The sequence below is a fragment of the Calonectris borealis genome, chromosome 7 (genome assembly GCF_964195595.1).
Source record: "Calonectris borealis chromosome 7, bCalBor7.hap1.2, whole genome shotgun sequence".
Lineage (NCBI taxonomy): Eukaryota > Metazoa > Chordata > Aves > Procellariiformes > Procellariidae > Calonectris > Calonectris borealis.
The window spans coordinates 18,435,322-18,453,928 of record NC_134318.1 but is presented as its reverse complement, the minus strand read 5'-3'; the positions used below and the strand labels follow the sequence as shown (position 1 = coordinate 18,453,928).

At 38.0% G+C, this 18,607-nt stretch overlaps 1 protein-coding gene across 10 annotated transcripts in view; it reads right to left on the bottom strand.

Annotated features, from left to right (window-relative positions):
* The window catches only part of KCNMA1 (potassium calcium-activated channel subfamily M alpha 1), a 526,570-nt gene that overhangs the window by 52,169 nt on the left and 455,794 nt on the right, over nt 1-18,607 (bottom strand). For all 10 annotated transcript variants that reach the window (XM_075154402.1, XM_075154386.1, XM_075154389.1 and 7 more), the window contains 3 exons: nt 7,725-7,848; nt 4,557-4,781; nt 1,128-1,320 (listed from right to left, as the gene is read on the bottom strand). In XM_075154402.1, coding sequence (XP_075010503.1) covers nt 1,128-1,320; nt 4,557-4,781; nt 7,725-7,848 — 542 coding nt within the window. The remainder of the gene's footprint in view (nt 1-1,127; nt 1,321-4,556; nt 4,782-7,724; nt 7,849-18,607) is intronic.

The following is an 18,607-nucleotide window of genomic DNA, read 5'->3' as shown; positions in this document are numbered from 1 at the left end:
AAACTTCAAACACCCATGGGATTGAAAAAACACTTCCTTCTTGTTCTTCTCTAAATCTACTTGATATTCAGAGAACTAAGAAAGATGATTCTAAGAAAGAATTTTTCAAGAAGTTTCCGTATTCAACAAGTTACACCCAAGCTGATTTTTGGCTCATAATTCCTATTTCCTGATTAGAGTGCAAAGAGGAAAAACTGAACTTAATCTTAGTTCTCACAGAACTTGAGGGAAAACTATGTCTAGGTCAGGCTCATGGGGAAATTGCAGACAAAAGCACTATCCTTTCTACACCTACATTTATAGCAGGACTAGATCCAGAGGGAATATTTACTGCAGCACTTAATAGGTTTATCAAAGGTAGGACTTCAGCTGCATAAGCTGGAGGACCCTTCAGGGATGGCAAGATGATTGTTTTTACACTGATGGTCTTTGCCAGGGTGCTTATGACTGCTTTGAAGCTGCTTTACACAGGCACAGTTGGTGTAAAATAGCCTTTGGCTGCCTATGAAACAGTTCCCTACTCTCAGCAAAGACTGACGGATTTTGTTCAATGTCCTTAAATGGGACGAGTACATGTCAAACCATGGGAAGAAATCAGCTTTCAGTTAATTCTAAGTGGCTTTTTGAGCAAGAAGGCACAGGAACTATAAAGACAATTTAAAATTCTTGTTCTTTTTATTTTTCTTTTTGGCTTGTACTACTCAGCTCTTTTTCTCTGTGATTGCAATGTGCTTTACATAAAAAAGAAATCTTGTTAGACAGAGGCTTCAGGTATTCCAAAGTGAGTATGACTTAGCTTTGGCTATATAACAGCAATTGCCCTGGTAAGAAAGCTGCAGAACAGGGCAGGGTGAGAAAGCAATAACTTTATATATTTTTTAGGAAAATTTTAAAATGAGAAAAAACGCTAGTTTCATGTTCATTCATTTTTCCTTTGCCAGATATGCTTTGTGATGTAGCAGAGAAACTAGGTGACTGTCCCTTTAAAAGCCATCATACCAATCAGCAGGTTTAACTGTCAAGCAAGCTGATGTAGGGCTCTTTGAATTACTGAGTGAGGGATATTCTTCCTGCCAGGTCCTGTCCCCTGTAGGCACTGCAGAGAAGTATTATAGGGCAGTCCTTACCTTGGGAATTAGCCTGCAAGACCCCAATGCTGTCATCAAACTGCATAGATTTGATGTTGAGTGACGCCAAGATGCATTCCTTGTCCTGCAGCGAAGCATCATCAATATTATTCTGATTGGCTGACAGGATAACGCACATGTCGCAGAGGTTGATGTTGACAGCCCTTAAATCAGCCCGACTTAATGGTGTACCCTTCGGCACAGAGAAAAAAAGGGGAGGGGCAGGCAGGAGAGGAAAAAAAGAAAAACAAATTAAAGATTGAGAAGGAGCTTTGGGAAATTATTTAACAAGTATCTTTTTTATGCTCTGACATTAAGCTGGTCTAACTATGTGCCAGGGAATAGGAGATGTGTGCTAATCTAAAGGGTAGTTGGTGCTGATAGCAGCATTTTAGGTTCAGTCTCAATACTCAGTCAAGCTATTACTAACAAACAAGAAACAGGAATAATGCCAGCATTCTACATCTCATAAGTGACTTGAAATTGTCTTGATTTAAGTTGCTATCATGTGGGAACCTCTGGCTCTCTGAAAATAACAAGGGGTGTGTTTTTAATGTCTATTTATCTACTACCAAGTCACAATGGTCTTGGGCAAAAGAATAGCAATTTAAAGAGGAAAGCATTATGTGTCTTACACATTTGAAATGCAATCAGGATAAAGCTATTTTTTTCTACCTGAAGCAATACACAGAAAAGGTTAATCCTTTTCAATGCATGTTTTTGGTGCTTCTAGAAGAAAAACACACTGATCTTCAAAGTTGTGTGATTAAACCCTTTGAAACAGAAGCACAACTTTATCTTAATGAGCACAACTCATGCAACATTCCCTGCTTCCACATTCTCAATCAGAGAATGCAATAATTAAAATGAAATGTTGTGGTAGTCCGTGGGTTTTTTCATAGTTAACACAAACGAGACATGACACTTAACCCATTATGTTTTGTTTAAAGATAACACTTGCCTTTCACATCCAACAGTCCACATCTCTAGTCATAGAATATTAAGTGTATGTCACAGGGGCTGCGAGGTCCAGGAAAAAAAAGATTTTTTTATGGAAACTAGATTCTGCTCTGCTGCCTCCTATAGTTTGGTACCCAAAAACCCTAATGATGATGAGGAACTAAGCTGCCCCTTTGTCACACAGCGACTTTCATAAAACCGAGTCAAGACCCTACTCTTCCGTCTCCTAATCACTCATGGTGAACGTCTCCTGAACTCCACTGAGAATACTCAATGCAAAAGTGAATTTAAAATGCACAAAGTGAAGGCAGAGCTCAATTCTTATTCAGTGATTGCCATCTAGTTTCAGATACCAGCCTCACTATTCCACGTTAGTTTCAATAATTTGAGGCATGAAACCTTGTGGAAAACAGTATATATTGAACAGATATGATTTAGTTATAAAGTACTCAAAAATTAGGATATGATTATTCCTGCCACCTTAATTCTGCCCTTTGTGTCTGTACTGTGCACCAAATGAAGCAGGATTCCTGTGGGGAAAAATAATATGCAATCATGTAATTAATTAAAGGCTTACTCCTAATTATTTTATGCAAAGGGACAGAATTAAGGCTGCCTGAGGATATTTAAAATTGGCATTTGCCTACTTTTTAAGAGCTTATTCAGCAGCTTAAATGCCTCTTTTAATACAGACTTTAAATGAAATTTCCACTTTTTTTTTAAACTAGAACAAATGTTTTTATATTCAGCTGTAACCACATCCCCATCAGATATCAGCAGCAAGTTTTACCTCGTGAACCAAAGCACAGACAAGTAGGAAATGAGTTTGAGTGGCCTCCCTTTACCACATGATTCCTACCAGTATGATCTCAGAAACTTTAGTAGACTTTTGGATTAGTATAATTAGATCAGAATAATGCTAATATTTTTAACTTTGTATGGCCATTTTGAACCAGATAGGCTGAAAAAAAAAGAAGAAAAAGCAGTAATAAAGTCTGTGTGGTCTTCAGCACCCTTGATTACTGTGTAAGATACAATTTCTTTACATATTCTGTATTTTTAAAGGTGCATTAACTAACTATTTAAGCTGTTTAACTTGAAATTAGTCCAAAACTCTTCTGAATTTGGGTGCAAACTGATTGGGGAATGTAAAGGTGGTGTATTTCCTTAATGCCTCTTCAGAATTCAGAATCGAAACTTTATAAATATGCATTATAATAATGGATACACATTATATACTGGATAGTTTGGAAGTAGTAGCTGGCTTCTATTCTGCTCCACAGTTTAACATATTATTAATTTAATTCCGATTCCTCAGTCTTTAGCCTTCACAGTGACTGGAATTAAAAGGGATTGGCAGGAAGAGGAGGATATTAACTGACCAAATCTGATATTGACACCATTTTTGTGACAGCAGAGAATCTTGTGACACCATCTGTTGGATCAGTTTACAGGAAAAAAGCCACGGGCTAACACTAAAACTGCATTTACAGTAACAAAGACCTACAGCCTGAATTAATCAGAAGTGAAGGCAGTCTTTCCATTCTATAGCTATTTTCCCAATTATTCAGTTTAGGTTATATTCATCATTGATTTATTTAGTTTTAATGCTGAAATGTAATCGTTAAGAACTGGTAAATTCATAATTTTTCATTCTGACAAAAACATACAAACTAACTTTACTCTGTAACGTACAGAGCATTCTCCTTCATACTTACACTGTGGGCTCGTTTCCCTTCTGCCTACATCTTTGTGGGTCATTTAATAGCTATGACCACCTAAGATCACTAGCTTGGAGGGCTTCATTTGTTTGTCCCAGAGCTCATGTTTCTACATTTTGGGCACACGAGTGAATGATAATGATATATAGGAGAAAAAGGACCTCTGAATTGTGGTTTTAGTGGTTGTCCCTACTAAAATCAATAGGAGCTTTTCATCGATTTCAAAAGGGTCAGGTTTTGCCATACTTCCATACATGAGTATGGTAGGACTCTGAACTGAAATGCTATGACAATGTTCCTTATAAAGTAGGCCAGCCTACAGGAAGTTTTTATGAATATAGATAGATATTATGTAGATAGAGTAACAATAATTTTTTTCAAAGGTTTTGTAGGTATAAATACATAAATAATGTCATAAATAACTACTGTCATTCTGTCAGGGAAATCACAACATCAGAACTGGCTACATGCAGTGCACTACAGTGAATGTTCGATATATAACACAGCTAATACATTTGATGGCAGCTGAAATTCATCCGGTGAGGATGATGAGGAACCGAACACTGCAGCAAGTATCTTCTAATAAGGTCTCACAGGGCTGTGTTTTCATAGACACAGTAAAGGGAAAATCTAAGTCCTCAGGCCTATAAGTAGACAAAAGTAAAAAACCCTAAGATCAAAGTCAATATGAATCTGTCCACTTGGTGTCCTAAATAACAAAGTATCAATAATATGGCTTTGGACTTACAGGCAAGATTGAAACCTTGGGGAAGTTATGCAGTGTCTCCCATTCCCTTCTCAGGTATTCAAGTGAACCCACAAACACAATGTGTTTGAGTTCATGGTAGTGAAAGTTGCTGGCTCGTAATGGCATCACTAAATTTCTTAATCCAATCAAAGCAGATTTAACATCTCCAAATATGCAAACGACTACATGCCCACTTAAAACTGTCATCGCTGCTTCACTTCGAGTCTAAAAAGAAAAACAGAACAAAAAGACAAAGGAGAAATGAGACAAAGGGAAGCTTAAATCATATATTGAGTTTTAAACCAGGAAAAACACAACTGTCAATATTGTTCATGCACAAAGAAGCGGTTTGATAATAGCTGTTCATTTTACCCTTATTTATCCTTCATTAAACGTGCACAGCGGAAGAAAATTTTGTTCTTGTTTGCAAATCCTTCAGTGTTTGGGAAGACATTGTACTGAATCACATTCTGGTCCTATATCTGCTTCTACACATGTGGATTAAGACTCTGGTTACAATCAAAGTACTATGGGTTTAGCTAGAAACAAAATTTGATCTACTATGCATTTAGCCATTAGATGGATTATAGAAAAGAGATGCAAAACCATGCCTTAGCTGACGAGTCACTAGCGGAGTTTTTTCAGGACCAATTTGAAAAGGAAAATGTGAGTGCCCAATGATCTTAGTAGGGCTTTGTCACATATCTTGTGAATTGAGGACTATATTCTCTTAGAGTCAAAGTTCTTATTTTAGGACAAGCTGCTACTGCCCTGAGAAGCAATCAGAAAACACTCTACACTGCTCTGCTTTAAAATGGATGCCCATCATACTCCACAGAGCTTCTCTCAGTAAGAAAAAACGAGTGTGCAAGATCGTGACTGATACTAACTTTTCAGGCCCACTGGACTTCCTGAGTTGTTGAATAGATAGAAGGAAAAAAGTCTCATGGAGAACATTTGAATGATATTCAGAATTATCTTCTTGTCTCAGTGACAAGAATAAATTTTTGCACTAATTTCATCAGTGGTAATGTCAGTTGAGCAGGCAACTCAAACACTAAGATGATTAAATAAAGTCATTAGGAAAAAATGACCTTCATTTCTGGAGCCAGTCTTAGCATTATTGCACTCCATCAAGTAGCTGCAGATCCACTGATATCATATGGCCAAGAAGTTGTACACTCAGTACCATTACGTAGAAGTTTTGCCAATTAATAAAACTAAGACAATGGTGAACTACAAAATTTTCCCTTCACTTATCCATAGTATATGTCCTTTCTCTAACTTATGGAAGCATGACAATGTGCAACACAGATTGGAATATGCAGCAGAGGTGTTCACTATGTAAGAATAACAGAAACTCTGAGTAGAAGTTTTCTCATCAGTTAAAAAATACATGAACTTTAATTTCTCTGAGACAATTAGACTGATTTTCATACAACTCTACCAAGAGAGTGGCCCTTCGAACAGCAGAAGACATGAGTGAATGCTCAAGTGAAGCATGTAAGTTGTCCTATGCCTCTGCCTATGGGTCTGGAACACTCAAACTTTACAAGACAGAGACCAAGTCTTGAAAGAAATTATGTAAAAAATGTCACTCTATAGTCATTGATCTGTATGTAGCCACGTACATTTGACTGCATGTCAAAAAAAGTTCTTACGACCTGATACTGCTGGAACCTCACAGGGCCAAAATAAACCTTGGGCAGAAAAATGAATTCTTTTCTGATTGAGGCATCATCAAGTATCAATTAGAAGACAACCTGGGAAATCCCATTATCTTCAAATTATGTACTAATTTGTACTTTTGTGGTCTCTAAGGAAAGCATTAAATTTGCATGGATACGAATGTAGACATAAATTGTGGACTGTGAGTTTGAAAAGGTGTAGGGAAGCATTTTGCTGACAGTGTCTTTATTGGTGATGATGCATGAAGCAGAAAGAACCTGGCCAGACTTACAGATGCACAGGCTAGTAGGGGGAAAAATTAACATGGCATCACCAAGAGATGATAAATGAGGCACTCCACAGCGCCATTTTCGGAGAAACACTTTTCAAAGTGGGACAACATGTAAAGGTTGTCTGCTAAAATGTTTAGAGCATGAAGGCAGATTTCTATCTCTGTCTATTACAAAGTACTGTACAGCAGGGCTGCCTCTCCTTGCCTGATGAATACACATAAATACATACTATTTAAAGCTGTTCAGCCAAACTCCGTCTCACAAGTCAGTCTCTAGAACTTGGAATTTAATTGCTTGACTGTTTAAACACCGATATTGCAATTCCAGGCAATGTCACGGTTATTACAGAAACCCCAGAGGAGAAGTGGAGACAAGCTTTTAACCCCTGATAGAATAAACCGGGGCTGTCACCATCGTCGGCTACACCACACCACAGTGCAGGAAAATCTAAGAGAGCAGAGCCAGGAAAAGCTTTATGAAGTGCGACAAAGTGAAGATCCACCAGGGAGTTCGTTTCAAATATCATCAGTTTTGCGTATAAGATCTGGAGTTAGTTACTTGTTACTCTTAGGTATGAGTACATGAACACAAGTGGCACAAACTTTCACTGAGCAAAATAGACTGTGATAGGCCTTCTAATTATTTTTAATGACTTGAGTCAGTTTGATGGTTTCCCCAGTTAAACAAACAAAACAAACATAGACTAGGCTCACTGCAACATGCTTGAAAGGCAGAGTAGTAGTACTACTTACTCTGGCCTATTTGGGCATCTTGAAATGTTGGAAATTGAGAGAGAAGTTCTAAGAGAGCAAAATTCACATAAATAAATAAGAGATAATGCAAAGCAACACTTGCCTGTATTAGAATCATTACTGCCTTGTGTAAAGAGATAAATGGGGTATGTAAACATTTAAATATTTCCAATCTTAATTCTCTAAAGATTTAAACTCAATATGCAATATGCAAATTTAAGCTTATGAAAAAGAAATTCTCTATTTTGGACCAATTTTTATTGTTGCATTTGGCATACAGATTTATATAATCACAATTCTTTAACCAAAATGCTAGCTTTGATTTCACCATGCTGTGTTTCTGATTTCAATATGCTGGATTTAATGATAGTAGAGATTAATTTATTAATCTATTAGACATCAGTTCTATGGTTCAGATAACCTCTTTTCAAACACAACTTATCATCAATACCTACCAAAATGACCTTTTCAATGTCCTTGGCTGGACACCAATGAAACATCCCTGTAGAGTCGTATTTTTTCACATTGGCATCCATATTGTCAATCTGCTCATTGCCAGGAATTAACAAGGGGTCATGCCTGGGGAAAAACAAGTTGAGGACAACACAAGTGGAAAATATTATGAATTATAGATGGAAAGATATCCCGAGAGCTGTGTACAAAGAGGTATAAAAAGTAAAAAAAATGAAATGTATTTACGCTTTTAACATGCTTTCAATGTGAACACTTTTAAACAAAAGCTGAAAAGAAAAAGAAGTTAATTTTTAAATTTTGGGTGCAGTTTCAAAGATTTTCTATACTCTTTCTACACCAATAACCATTTAATTTTAAACAGGGCTTTCTGACACCATCACATCCATAAAAATTTTTTTTCTTTCCAGTCCCACCCCTCCAAAATAAATATCGGAGTTGCTATTAGCATCTGCAATGAAGTAGAAGGGAGAGGAACAGAACCCCATACTGACTGACTGGCACAAGTATGGAAAGCCAATTACTTGCTTTTACCACATACAACTTCTGACGTGATGCTCTTCACAGTAAAAGCTTTAACAGGCTGCACTTTAAATATTTTAGCAATTTGCCCAATCATATTTTGCTTTCCCAAACTGAAGCCCTTTAAAGATTCAACAGTATGTCATTTTAGAGCAGACTAACAAATGCCCACATCCGGAGTACATGATTTTAATACCAAACAACAATGTCCATTTTCTTGGACAACTCTACCTGTGATAACCTTTTAAGTGTTTTTGCAGCAAGATTTTAAAGCACAAGGCTTCTCAAAGGAGAAGAAAACAAAAGACATTTTTATAAACTTGCTCTCCAGCAATATAGTTATCTAAGCACAAACACATACAGTTCTTTAATTTATATGCTAAAATCAAACATTAAGCTACGTACTAAGTGACTCCAACACTCTCAGATGCTAGTGAGGACCCCTAAGTAACTGCATTATAGAAGAACATTAGACATAAGATGGTGTTTACAAGGCACAGGGTAAGCTGACCCTAAAATCTTAAATTCAAGGAAGGAAAAGAGCTTTGGCAAAACTACAGTCTTTACTTAAGGTTTCTGTCATGAATGCTTGAAATATCCTGATACAGAATTGTAACATTTCAAAGAAGAAAATATTTGCAATATAGGAATATGCTAAGTACTCTGAGACAAGTAGCCAAATTTTAAAGCAGTTTGCCTTTTGAAGTCTGTTAAAGAAATGCCTGTATTGGCTGAACTCTCAAAACTGGAAAGTTTTCTGCTTTTAAAGCATATGAGCCAGCAGACTGTGGTAAGAACCTCTCTTCTGCATTGTCTACTAAAGCAGACTTTGAACACTGTGTATGATATAGGTTAATTTACCCCGAATATAGTATGATAAGTTACCATTCCTAAAAAAGTTATGCTTACGTGCCTAAGAAAGGCATAATCTCTAATTCCACCAGGGTGATTAACGTGTGTAACTTTATAGCCACTGATTATATATCCATTGAAATCAGTGGAAAATTCTCATTCATTTCACTCAAACAGGATCAACTCCATATAAAGTGGCTTAAAAGAATTTGAGAAACTATTAATACAATGTTCCATTTAAACCAGAATCTTTTGATGCTTTAAGAAAAAGCAATGCACTACATGGCAAAGGCATAAATCAAACTCATCTGGAAAAAGAAGCACTATGTTTTCAAAGTTTTTTACATTCACTCAAGAGAGAGACAGCTCAGTGCATTTCACTATCAACACGCTGGCACAGAGGAGTCTCTAGGGGACTACCTGGAGTCTCTGACCCTACTCCAGGTTTAGTAATGAAAGGCCTTGAGTAAGTGTGCTCCCTCTTTTGTGGGAAGCGGTGACTTCTTGGTGCAAAAGCTGTACCAAAGGGTTTTGTTGTGGTTTTTTTGGTATTTTTTTTAATTTCTAGAAAAATATCTAGACTCTGCATTCTCTTACTCCATTCATCAGCAAGCTGCAGCCATGGTAGTTTTGGCTGAGAGCTAACTGTGATGCTGTTCATAGGGCACTCCTTGCTGCTCATAGTTGCATGTGGTACAGTAAGGTCTGCAAGCATGGATACAATTCCATTTGAAGGTTGCACTAATGTTCAGACAACATTTAGTGGTACTCTGTCCTAGCTATTTTTCCTGATGGAATGTGTTAGTTATGTGTTTCAAAATAAGAAATTTTGCCAAAAGGTTAGGAAGCTTCAGGAGCTTCCACTGTGAAAAGTTTTTCTTTCTGTTTTGGTTTTTTTTCCCCCCTAAACTTTCACAGGATGTTTCTCCACCAGCCTTTTGTAGCACAGCACTGAAACAAAAGCAAAATTCACTGATCAAATCTCCTCCTTTTTGTTTCAGAAATTGGATGCATATAGGAAGGAATTTTCCTTTTCCCTTTCCCTTCATCAGGGAAACTATAATAAATCAATTTGTAAAAAATGTCACATTCTAATTTTCTAATCAGTGTTTCTCTTCTGCTCTGAGATTTAAAACGAAATAGATCATCTGAAGCTTTCACACAAATGAGTATTTAGCAATACCCTAATCCCAGTCACAGAAATGATACAAATTGAAAGGCATCTTATAACAAAGCAAGTGATAACAGATATCTGACATCAACTACCTTGAAGTCTGAGGCAATTTTGTGTGTGTGTGTGCTTAAAGCCTAGCGCAGTTCTCTTTTGGGCAAGGGTCTTGCATCCTAAAAGGGAATATTCAAAGCTTTATTAGAATTTTACCTCAATACTATATTTTCTAGTTATTTTAGGTTTAAACAGAAGTGTGCAATGGAAGGGGCGAAGAATGTAAATCATCAGATATAACTCCCTTTTAAAAAATTTTAATTTTTTTTTAAATCAACACTTGCACTTATTTGCAACATGATAAACTGTTTGGATCCTCTGCTTCACTGCTTTAAGTACAGCAAGTGGGAGCCTTAAAAGAAGCAAACAGGATGGGTCACACAACAAGAAAGTATGCTAATAGACACTGTTGTGCTACTTTTACCCTAGGAGAATGGATTATTGCCTGAAAAGGAAACCATGGTAAGACTAGCCACGCTTTGTGGTTTTTTTTTTTTTTTATATATAAGTGTGTTTATTAAATTTCAATCTTCTGGGCTAAGCTACTATTTTAATCCGTCTTTAATCAATGATTTTTCATTCTCAGAAAAGCGATCCCTGAAGATGTCTATGGAGGTTGAAAATTGTTTACTACTAAGGTCCAACTTTGTCCTCAGATGTTCGAAGATACGCTGGCTTATGTACTTAAAAACTGAATTGATCTTTGGCCTTTTTTTCTTTTTTTTTTAGAAACCATGGTCATTTTATGAAGTAATACAGTAATAAAATAGTATCACTACTTTGGACATACACACTCTCATTAATCTGATGATCGAAACCTGTTTTGCAAATACTAAAAATTAATTAATACAGACACACAGAGGCCAAGGCTGTCAAATTTGCCTAAGGGGTTTGGACACCCTCTTCCCATTAAAATTCATGTTACACAAAGCATTAGAGTTGTTGCCCTTACAGCCAAATCATGGACTGAATGTTTCTAGAGCCTCTGCCCCCTCACCCTTGAAGATGGCCCTGTCAAGCCATGCTTGACTCACATTGGCAGGTTACTGTGGAAATGCTTGTATTAGTGCTACAGCTATTATGTTCTCCAGGGCTGTAAAGTCATCTGCTTGAAAAATTCAAATTATAGAAAGAAAACCACGTTCTACCAATTAAAATCCATAGTGTTTGTTTTAATTGAGATGCTGGCTATTATGGCTTGCAGTGACCAAAGCATTTGGTCATTCCAGCTAGGAAAAGACAGCATGTACAGCATGCATGGGAGAAAAGGAGCAAAAGTTAATTTTCCCTCATCCATAACCCCCGTTTAAACATAGCTTCTCTGGTTCTTATGGCAGACATTACATACGCATGACTTAAAATGAAGAGCAAAATACCATCTTTTCAAGGCTTTGAAAAGCATATAATGCCACTTATGATCAATTAAACTTGAAAACAACGCTAAATGCCATACTACAGCTGCAACCCCAAAAAGCCTGCCTGGAAGACAACAGCCTAAAGCAAAACCATAAACCCACTTCCAGCAAACCTATTGTGAGGAAGTCAACATTACATTTTAAAGAGCACTGCTTTCCTAGCACACATTTATAACTACTGCAAACTTATTTACTTGGGAGTTTTTGAGTCTGGAACTTCTGAGTAATGACTGGGGACGGACAGAACTGAAAAGACCATTTGGGGCCAAATGGCTGCCTCATTAAATGACTGTTGTTCAGCATATCCTTGGATTCTGTCACCTTTGTCTTAACCCTCTTGCTATCATTCATATGCAATTTTGAGCATTAAAGCAATATACCCTCATTGATCTGCAGTGGAACTGCTCCTTATGTTGAGCACTGGGAACGAGAATACTATATGACCAACAGGGACCCTGGTATTGTTTGAAAATAAACTGTAATCTGTTAGTCTTTGCACATCACAGTAAAACAATGTCTTGGCTACTTTTTATTCTGCCCTACAATAACATTCTCCTTATATAAAATCAACACCAAAACACGCCTGGGAACAACACAACTCCTCTTTAACCTGTGTTTGTTAAAGTCTGCAATTATGCCTTTCTCAGGTAGATATACTATATTTGGATTTTGCCCACAAAAATCATAGAATCATAGAATCATACAGGTTGGAAAAGACCTCTAAGATCATTGTGTCCGACCGTCAACCCAACACACCATGTCCACTAAACCATGTCCCTAAGGGCCTCATCTACACGTCTTTTAAATACTGCCAGGGATGGTGACTCCACCACTTCCCTGGGCAGCCTGTTCCAAGGCCTGATCACTCTTTCAGTAAAGAAATTTTTCCTAATGTCCAATCTAAACCTCCCTTGGCGCAACTTGAGGCCATTTCCTCTCGTCCTATCGCCTGTTACTTGGGAGAAGAGACCAACACCCACCTCGCTACAACCTCCTTTCAGGTTGTTGTAGAGCATGATGAGGTCTCCCCTCAGCCTCCTCTTCTCCAGGCTAAACAACCCCAGTTCCCTCAGCCGCTCCTCATAAGACTTGTGCTCCAGGCCCTTCACCAGCTTCGTTGTCCTTCTCTGGACACGCTCCAGCACCTCCATGTCCTTCTTGTAGTGAGGGGCCCAAAACTGAACACAGTATTCGAGGTGCGGCCTCACCAGTGCCGAGTACAGTCTACTGCTTGAGATTCGGGGTCCTGGAACTATCCTTGTGTGTGGGCCAGGATTTTTGAGTTTTCCTGACTTTGGATGTGGATGTGTGTTCTCGAGTGTATGCACACACATACTTAATTTTAGGAGGAAGAAGTGGGTTTGCTGAAGGTAAGATAGGAACTGAAGACACACTAGAGAATGTCTCATGCCTTTGAAATTTCTCCTACAACTACCCTAACAAATTGTGGCAATTAACATGCTGTTAGTGTTAGATGTATGCAGCCAGTGCAGGTGCTAATAATTGAAAAAGCATTTAGAGCTTTTACACCCTGGCTGAATATTTCATGATGTGCTGCATGTTTCACTATTTACTCAGTGGGCCTCTGTCACTTCAATCTTCTCTGACTGCTTTGACTGGTGCTATAAAGCTCAACCAAGATAGAGTGACGGCTTGTCACAGGCAAACTCCACTGACTCCGGCAGCTCGCTGGGACTAGCTGTGAAGGTTGTCACGACATTCAGATGGAATTCCGCAAATGTTTTGTGACTAATACACCCAACATTTGTCGGCTACCATTAGCCATTCCCTGTGACCCTCTGCAGTCTGTGTGGATGGCATTAAGTTGTAATGAGAATTTGTTGCCTATGTGTGTTACACTTATGACACACTCTTACTGATCCTTCCTTTCACAGGTTAATCAGCAATGAAATTTGTAAGGATTCAGTGCCCAGATGCACAGGGCTTTAGAGAAGAAAACCCAGTGCGACAGAGAAAGAAAACCTGCAGTTTACTGTTAAATGCTTTCATTGTCATATTCAGAAGCTACCCTAATATTGGCTACAATCTCACACTCTGACTTTTTCCCTAAATCTACAAAGAAGAATATATCTAATACAGTGGTTGGTACCTAGTGCCCTGTGCAAACTTATGGGCTGAATTACAGTGCTTTCTTCTTCCTTCCCTCTCTCTCTGCCCAGAGGTCGTTGAAGTTTTTTTTTATCCTCAGAAGCCTTATTGAAGAGTTCACATTAATTCTCAAGACTACTAAGGACACTGATATAGAGCTGTTTACTGTAAGAATCTTGCTCATTAAAGTATCTTGATACCAAGGACATGCTAAGAATATGCTTCTAAAGCATGAATCCTCTCACATAGAAAAGTAACAAAATAGTTAACTTTTAGACTTTTATATAAGCAATTTAATGAGGGGGAGACAAGGCACACAGCCAATGTATCTTCTGGTTTTAATATTTCCCATTTATATCTACTCAAGCTGCAGAACTAGCAGTCTTTGAGGGGTAGAAGAATGTACCTGAAGAAATAATTTTTCATTTGTAAAAAAATAAACCCACAGTGAAGTGACATCATAAAATATAGGAGTGTTTTTTGCCACTTAAATGAAGTGTGTAGCCTTTATACCTTATGATAAAAGCTACCACTTTCGCAAGTCAAAGTTTATAAGAATAAGTTATTTTCTTTAAACCCAGTTTAAAGCTAAAGAGTTTTTTCTTTCCATAGCCTTGATCTGAGTGGCTCTTCTGTTACCCTGAACTTTACAAAAAAGCCTGTTGATTTTTTCTGCCGGAAAATTCTCCTTTTCTTTCGTGACACTGGTCTCTCATCTCAAAAACACTTGTGCAAGATTTCACAGTACTGAAAAAAAAGAAATCTGATACTGTTCTTATTCCCATGGTTTATAGCACAACTACCCGCTATCATTCAAACTTTTTCATTCTATAACCTTGTTAAAAACACGTCTAAGATAACACAGTGATTACTGAGCTACTCCTGTTGCTCATGTTGGTTGTAGTGAACTTGTAAAACAGAAGCAGAAAGTGAAATCTGCTGTTGCAGCTTAGTTATCATTGCATAGTAGCACTGCATAAAGTTAGCCTTGTAAATCCTTAACAAAGGATGTAAATTTTAGAGTACATGATGGAAATCTCCAAAGCTGAGGGACATAAATATAAACCATTATTATGGTTAACCAGTGACCTTTCACCTCTTCAAACCTTACCTTCATGACTGGTTTAGGGGAATCATGGAAAATGATCACATTGAGCTTATTTTACCAGTTTTTCCTTGAGAAATGTTCCCCTCTAGACCTCCCATCGCTTTTTTTGGTTCCTATGAAAGCTCACAGTTTCAGCTCATGAAAGGGCAGCACTACAATGGCAGGGGCAACACAAATTCATCCTGAGTGGCACTTAGCAGAAATGTGTGTGTACATTTGAGTGTATGTAGCTGGGTGGGCAGATGAGGAGATAAATGTGCACAGCCATTATTCATATACTTAGAATACTATACTCAACTTCAAGAAAAAAGACAGGAGGTTCCCCCCTCAACTTCAGGTAAATAATCTCATTAGGTTTCCAGAAACATATGCCAAAAAGCTCACTTTTTTCCGTGTCACTTAGCTGGGTGTTGACAATCTCTGAGCAAGTTTTATGGTTTGGTTGGGAACTATTTTAGACCCTTGATCAAGAAAAATCCTCAGGCTTATGAAATTCTCCTTGGCAACACACTGAAAACCCAGCGTCCTCTGATGCCTCTGATTCTTATGTGATCAGGGACACTAATGATGACGACCCTTTGCTGAGTATGCTACTTGTCTAGAGGCCTATGTCAACTACACCACTACATTCAGAGTGGACAGGGACAAACTATTTGTTTGCTCTTCAGGCCCCTTGGGCCCTGTCATATGCTATTTGTTCTTGCATTAAGAGGTAGTTTGACTCAGCTGGGCTGACATTTCCTTCAAGTCAGTGTATTCCACTCATGCAGTAGCAGCTACCAAAGCACTAAGTGCGGACTTGAGCCCCAGCAACAATCCTTTTAAGTGGCTTTTTTGATTCATATCCAGGGCTTTTCACATTTTTACTGGTCATTCTAGAATCCAAAATGACACATTTTTTTAAAAACTAGCTTTGCTATTTGATATTCGGGTGACATAGCCTCCTCATTTTAACATGGCTGTTCATTAATAACAGGCATCAAAACCTATGACTGTGAGATGATGAACAGGTGACTTGATATCACTGCATGACACCAGAGGCATCAAATGGTTCTACTTTTCTTCTCTGTCTCATGAAGAAGGAGACCTGATATGTGATTACTCTGCTGCTCACACCTTTTCTTCCTTTTCCTTCCACTTCCTATTTTAATTTTACTTTTTATTTAATAGGTTTTCCTTGTGTTCACATTTCCACAGGAGAAGTATCCATTCTTTCCTGTTGGAGTTTAAGTTATTTTTAAACAATACCCCTGTTCTCGTGGGTTTAATGGGACAGACTTCTGTTAATATAAACCAGATAGAAATAACCATGACAATGCAGAGTATTTTTCTAGTTAATTTGCATTTGTAGCTATAGTTGGAATTTGAAGAATTTGTTTCTGATTGATTAGATTCTTCCTGTATTGCATCAATGTGATTCTGCTCATGCCATTTGATGCGATGCAGGATTCAGTTGGAACAGTGACTTTCTAAATGTGAATCTAGACCATTTGTGATGTATACAAAGAACATTTGTATGCCTACAATCTATTTATTTCACTTAGTGATTTATTGGCATTTAGACACAATAACATCAAAAAGATGACATTGAAAAGAGGTCTTCAATCTATTTGTCTGGATCATATAGTAATACAGCTTTCTACGGTAATACAGCTTTCTACTTATGTGTGAGTAAATCTCAAAAATTCCCACTTTCTGACCAGGTCTAAATAAGCACCTGTCAGATCTCTTGTCATGATGTCCCAGGGAATCCCTATGATATAGCTTCTGTCCTCTCTTCTACTCCAGTGATAACAGAAGTCATAAAGTTTTTCATGGCATAATACCCTCTTCCCTGACTTGCCCCAGCCACTGTGGAAATCTAAAATCTACGCAGCATTTTCAACATTATCTTAACTGTAGGGCTGCTCAGAAAGTGATTCTAAAGTCACAACTCTCATTACAATTTATAAATGAACTGTTCACATATTCCTCCTTTACATGCTCCACACTTCTTGTCCTCCAGGGCCCCTCCAGGACCACAGCTGAGGAAAAGTCCGCAAAGTAGCCAGCTGTTTCTGTGGGAGGGACAGGGGTGAGGCTGGCTTTGAAAAGGAGATTTTAAAGTAAATTTAAGAAAAATACTGCAAAGATAAATATCAGCGACAGACATGACAGTGCTTTAGCTGATTTACCTCTTGTGTACTTTTAGCTGACATACACTAAAGATTTCTGGGCAGGAAAGCAAGTACCTGTCACTTTAGGTAATTTACGAGGATACAAAATAGCAGAGAATACAGCCCACCTTTGTTTACCGGAAAGGAGAAAAGCGTTTGGCCATTGCACACAAAACTTAACAGACTTCTCTTCTGATTCAATCCACTTTCTCTTATTTAGCACCTTGAACCAAAGTTAAGTCAGTGTAGATAAAGGGTAAGACAAAGAGACGGTTGGGTCTGGGGAGAGGCTGAGGGTGCTAACACAGGGCTGGTGAATAAATTTAGCAGCAAGGGAGAAGAGGATGAAAACAATGTCTGGATTTGGAAGCCTGGCAAGTTCTCCACTCGCTGCTCGACCTGTATTTAGCAATTCTGATGTGCTACTGAGCAGACAGCTCAGGCTCAGGATGACTACTCTCCCTCAGTCCCTCTTCAGCAGGCAATGAAAGCAGGCTCCACTTTGAAAATCTTCCCCCATCATGCAAACTGACACAGGCATGCTTTTCAAAAACCCACAGTCAATCTGTTGATCATTACTTATTTACAAAGGCCTTCGGGCAGAAAGTCCTGTAAAAACCATACTTGATACGGTATACACTAGCTTTTTCTGCTTGTGGAAAAAAGTACCCCTAAGGCTACCTCAAACCATCACTTTCTATTGCACATAAAATGTACCGTGTAACACTAAAGTATTTAATATATATGGTATAATATATCTACAGGAAAGGCATTTGTGTAGAAGTATGTTACCCTGTATTTGGTAATTTGATGTTTTGCTGAAGGCTATGACTTGAAAAAGCCTGCACCTAGTACAGAGGACCTGTCATCTCAGTACCCAAGAGCCAATAGAATAAAGAAGTACCCTTAAGCAGCAAAACTTTGACACAGCTTTGAAGCATATGAAAACAGTATAACTCCCCAGAATTATTATTACTCAAGATCAAAGAAATGAGGCATACTTTACATAGCAAACAGGGACAGTGTGCTCGGCTCCAAATGTTTCAGCTCTTTCTCTCTCTATCCCGCTCTTTCTTTTTATTTCTACTTCCCCCAAATTAGGATTTGGTAAGGGGGCTGGGGGGGGCAGAATCTCCCACATGTTTAAAACTTTAAGTGGTTAAAACTATTAGCACCAGATAAGACGACTGTCCAAAGGTAAGTAAATTGAAAATGATGCTAGCATGACAACTGGCACCATAAAAATGAGAAGCTTGCCAGTATGTTCATTTTATTCTTCCCCATAAACTGTAAACAAGCATGTAAATCAGTGTCATATGGGAAAGGCTGAGCTAACAGGAAGGCAGAGAACTTTTAATGATACATTTAACAGAAATAGATGGTCAATAGGAAAAAAAGCCACAGCTGGGTGCATTTTCCTCTGTGAATCAATCTCACTTTTGGTTCTGTAGCCTAAACAGAGATGAAGACAACTTGTAGA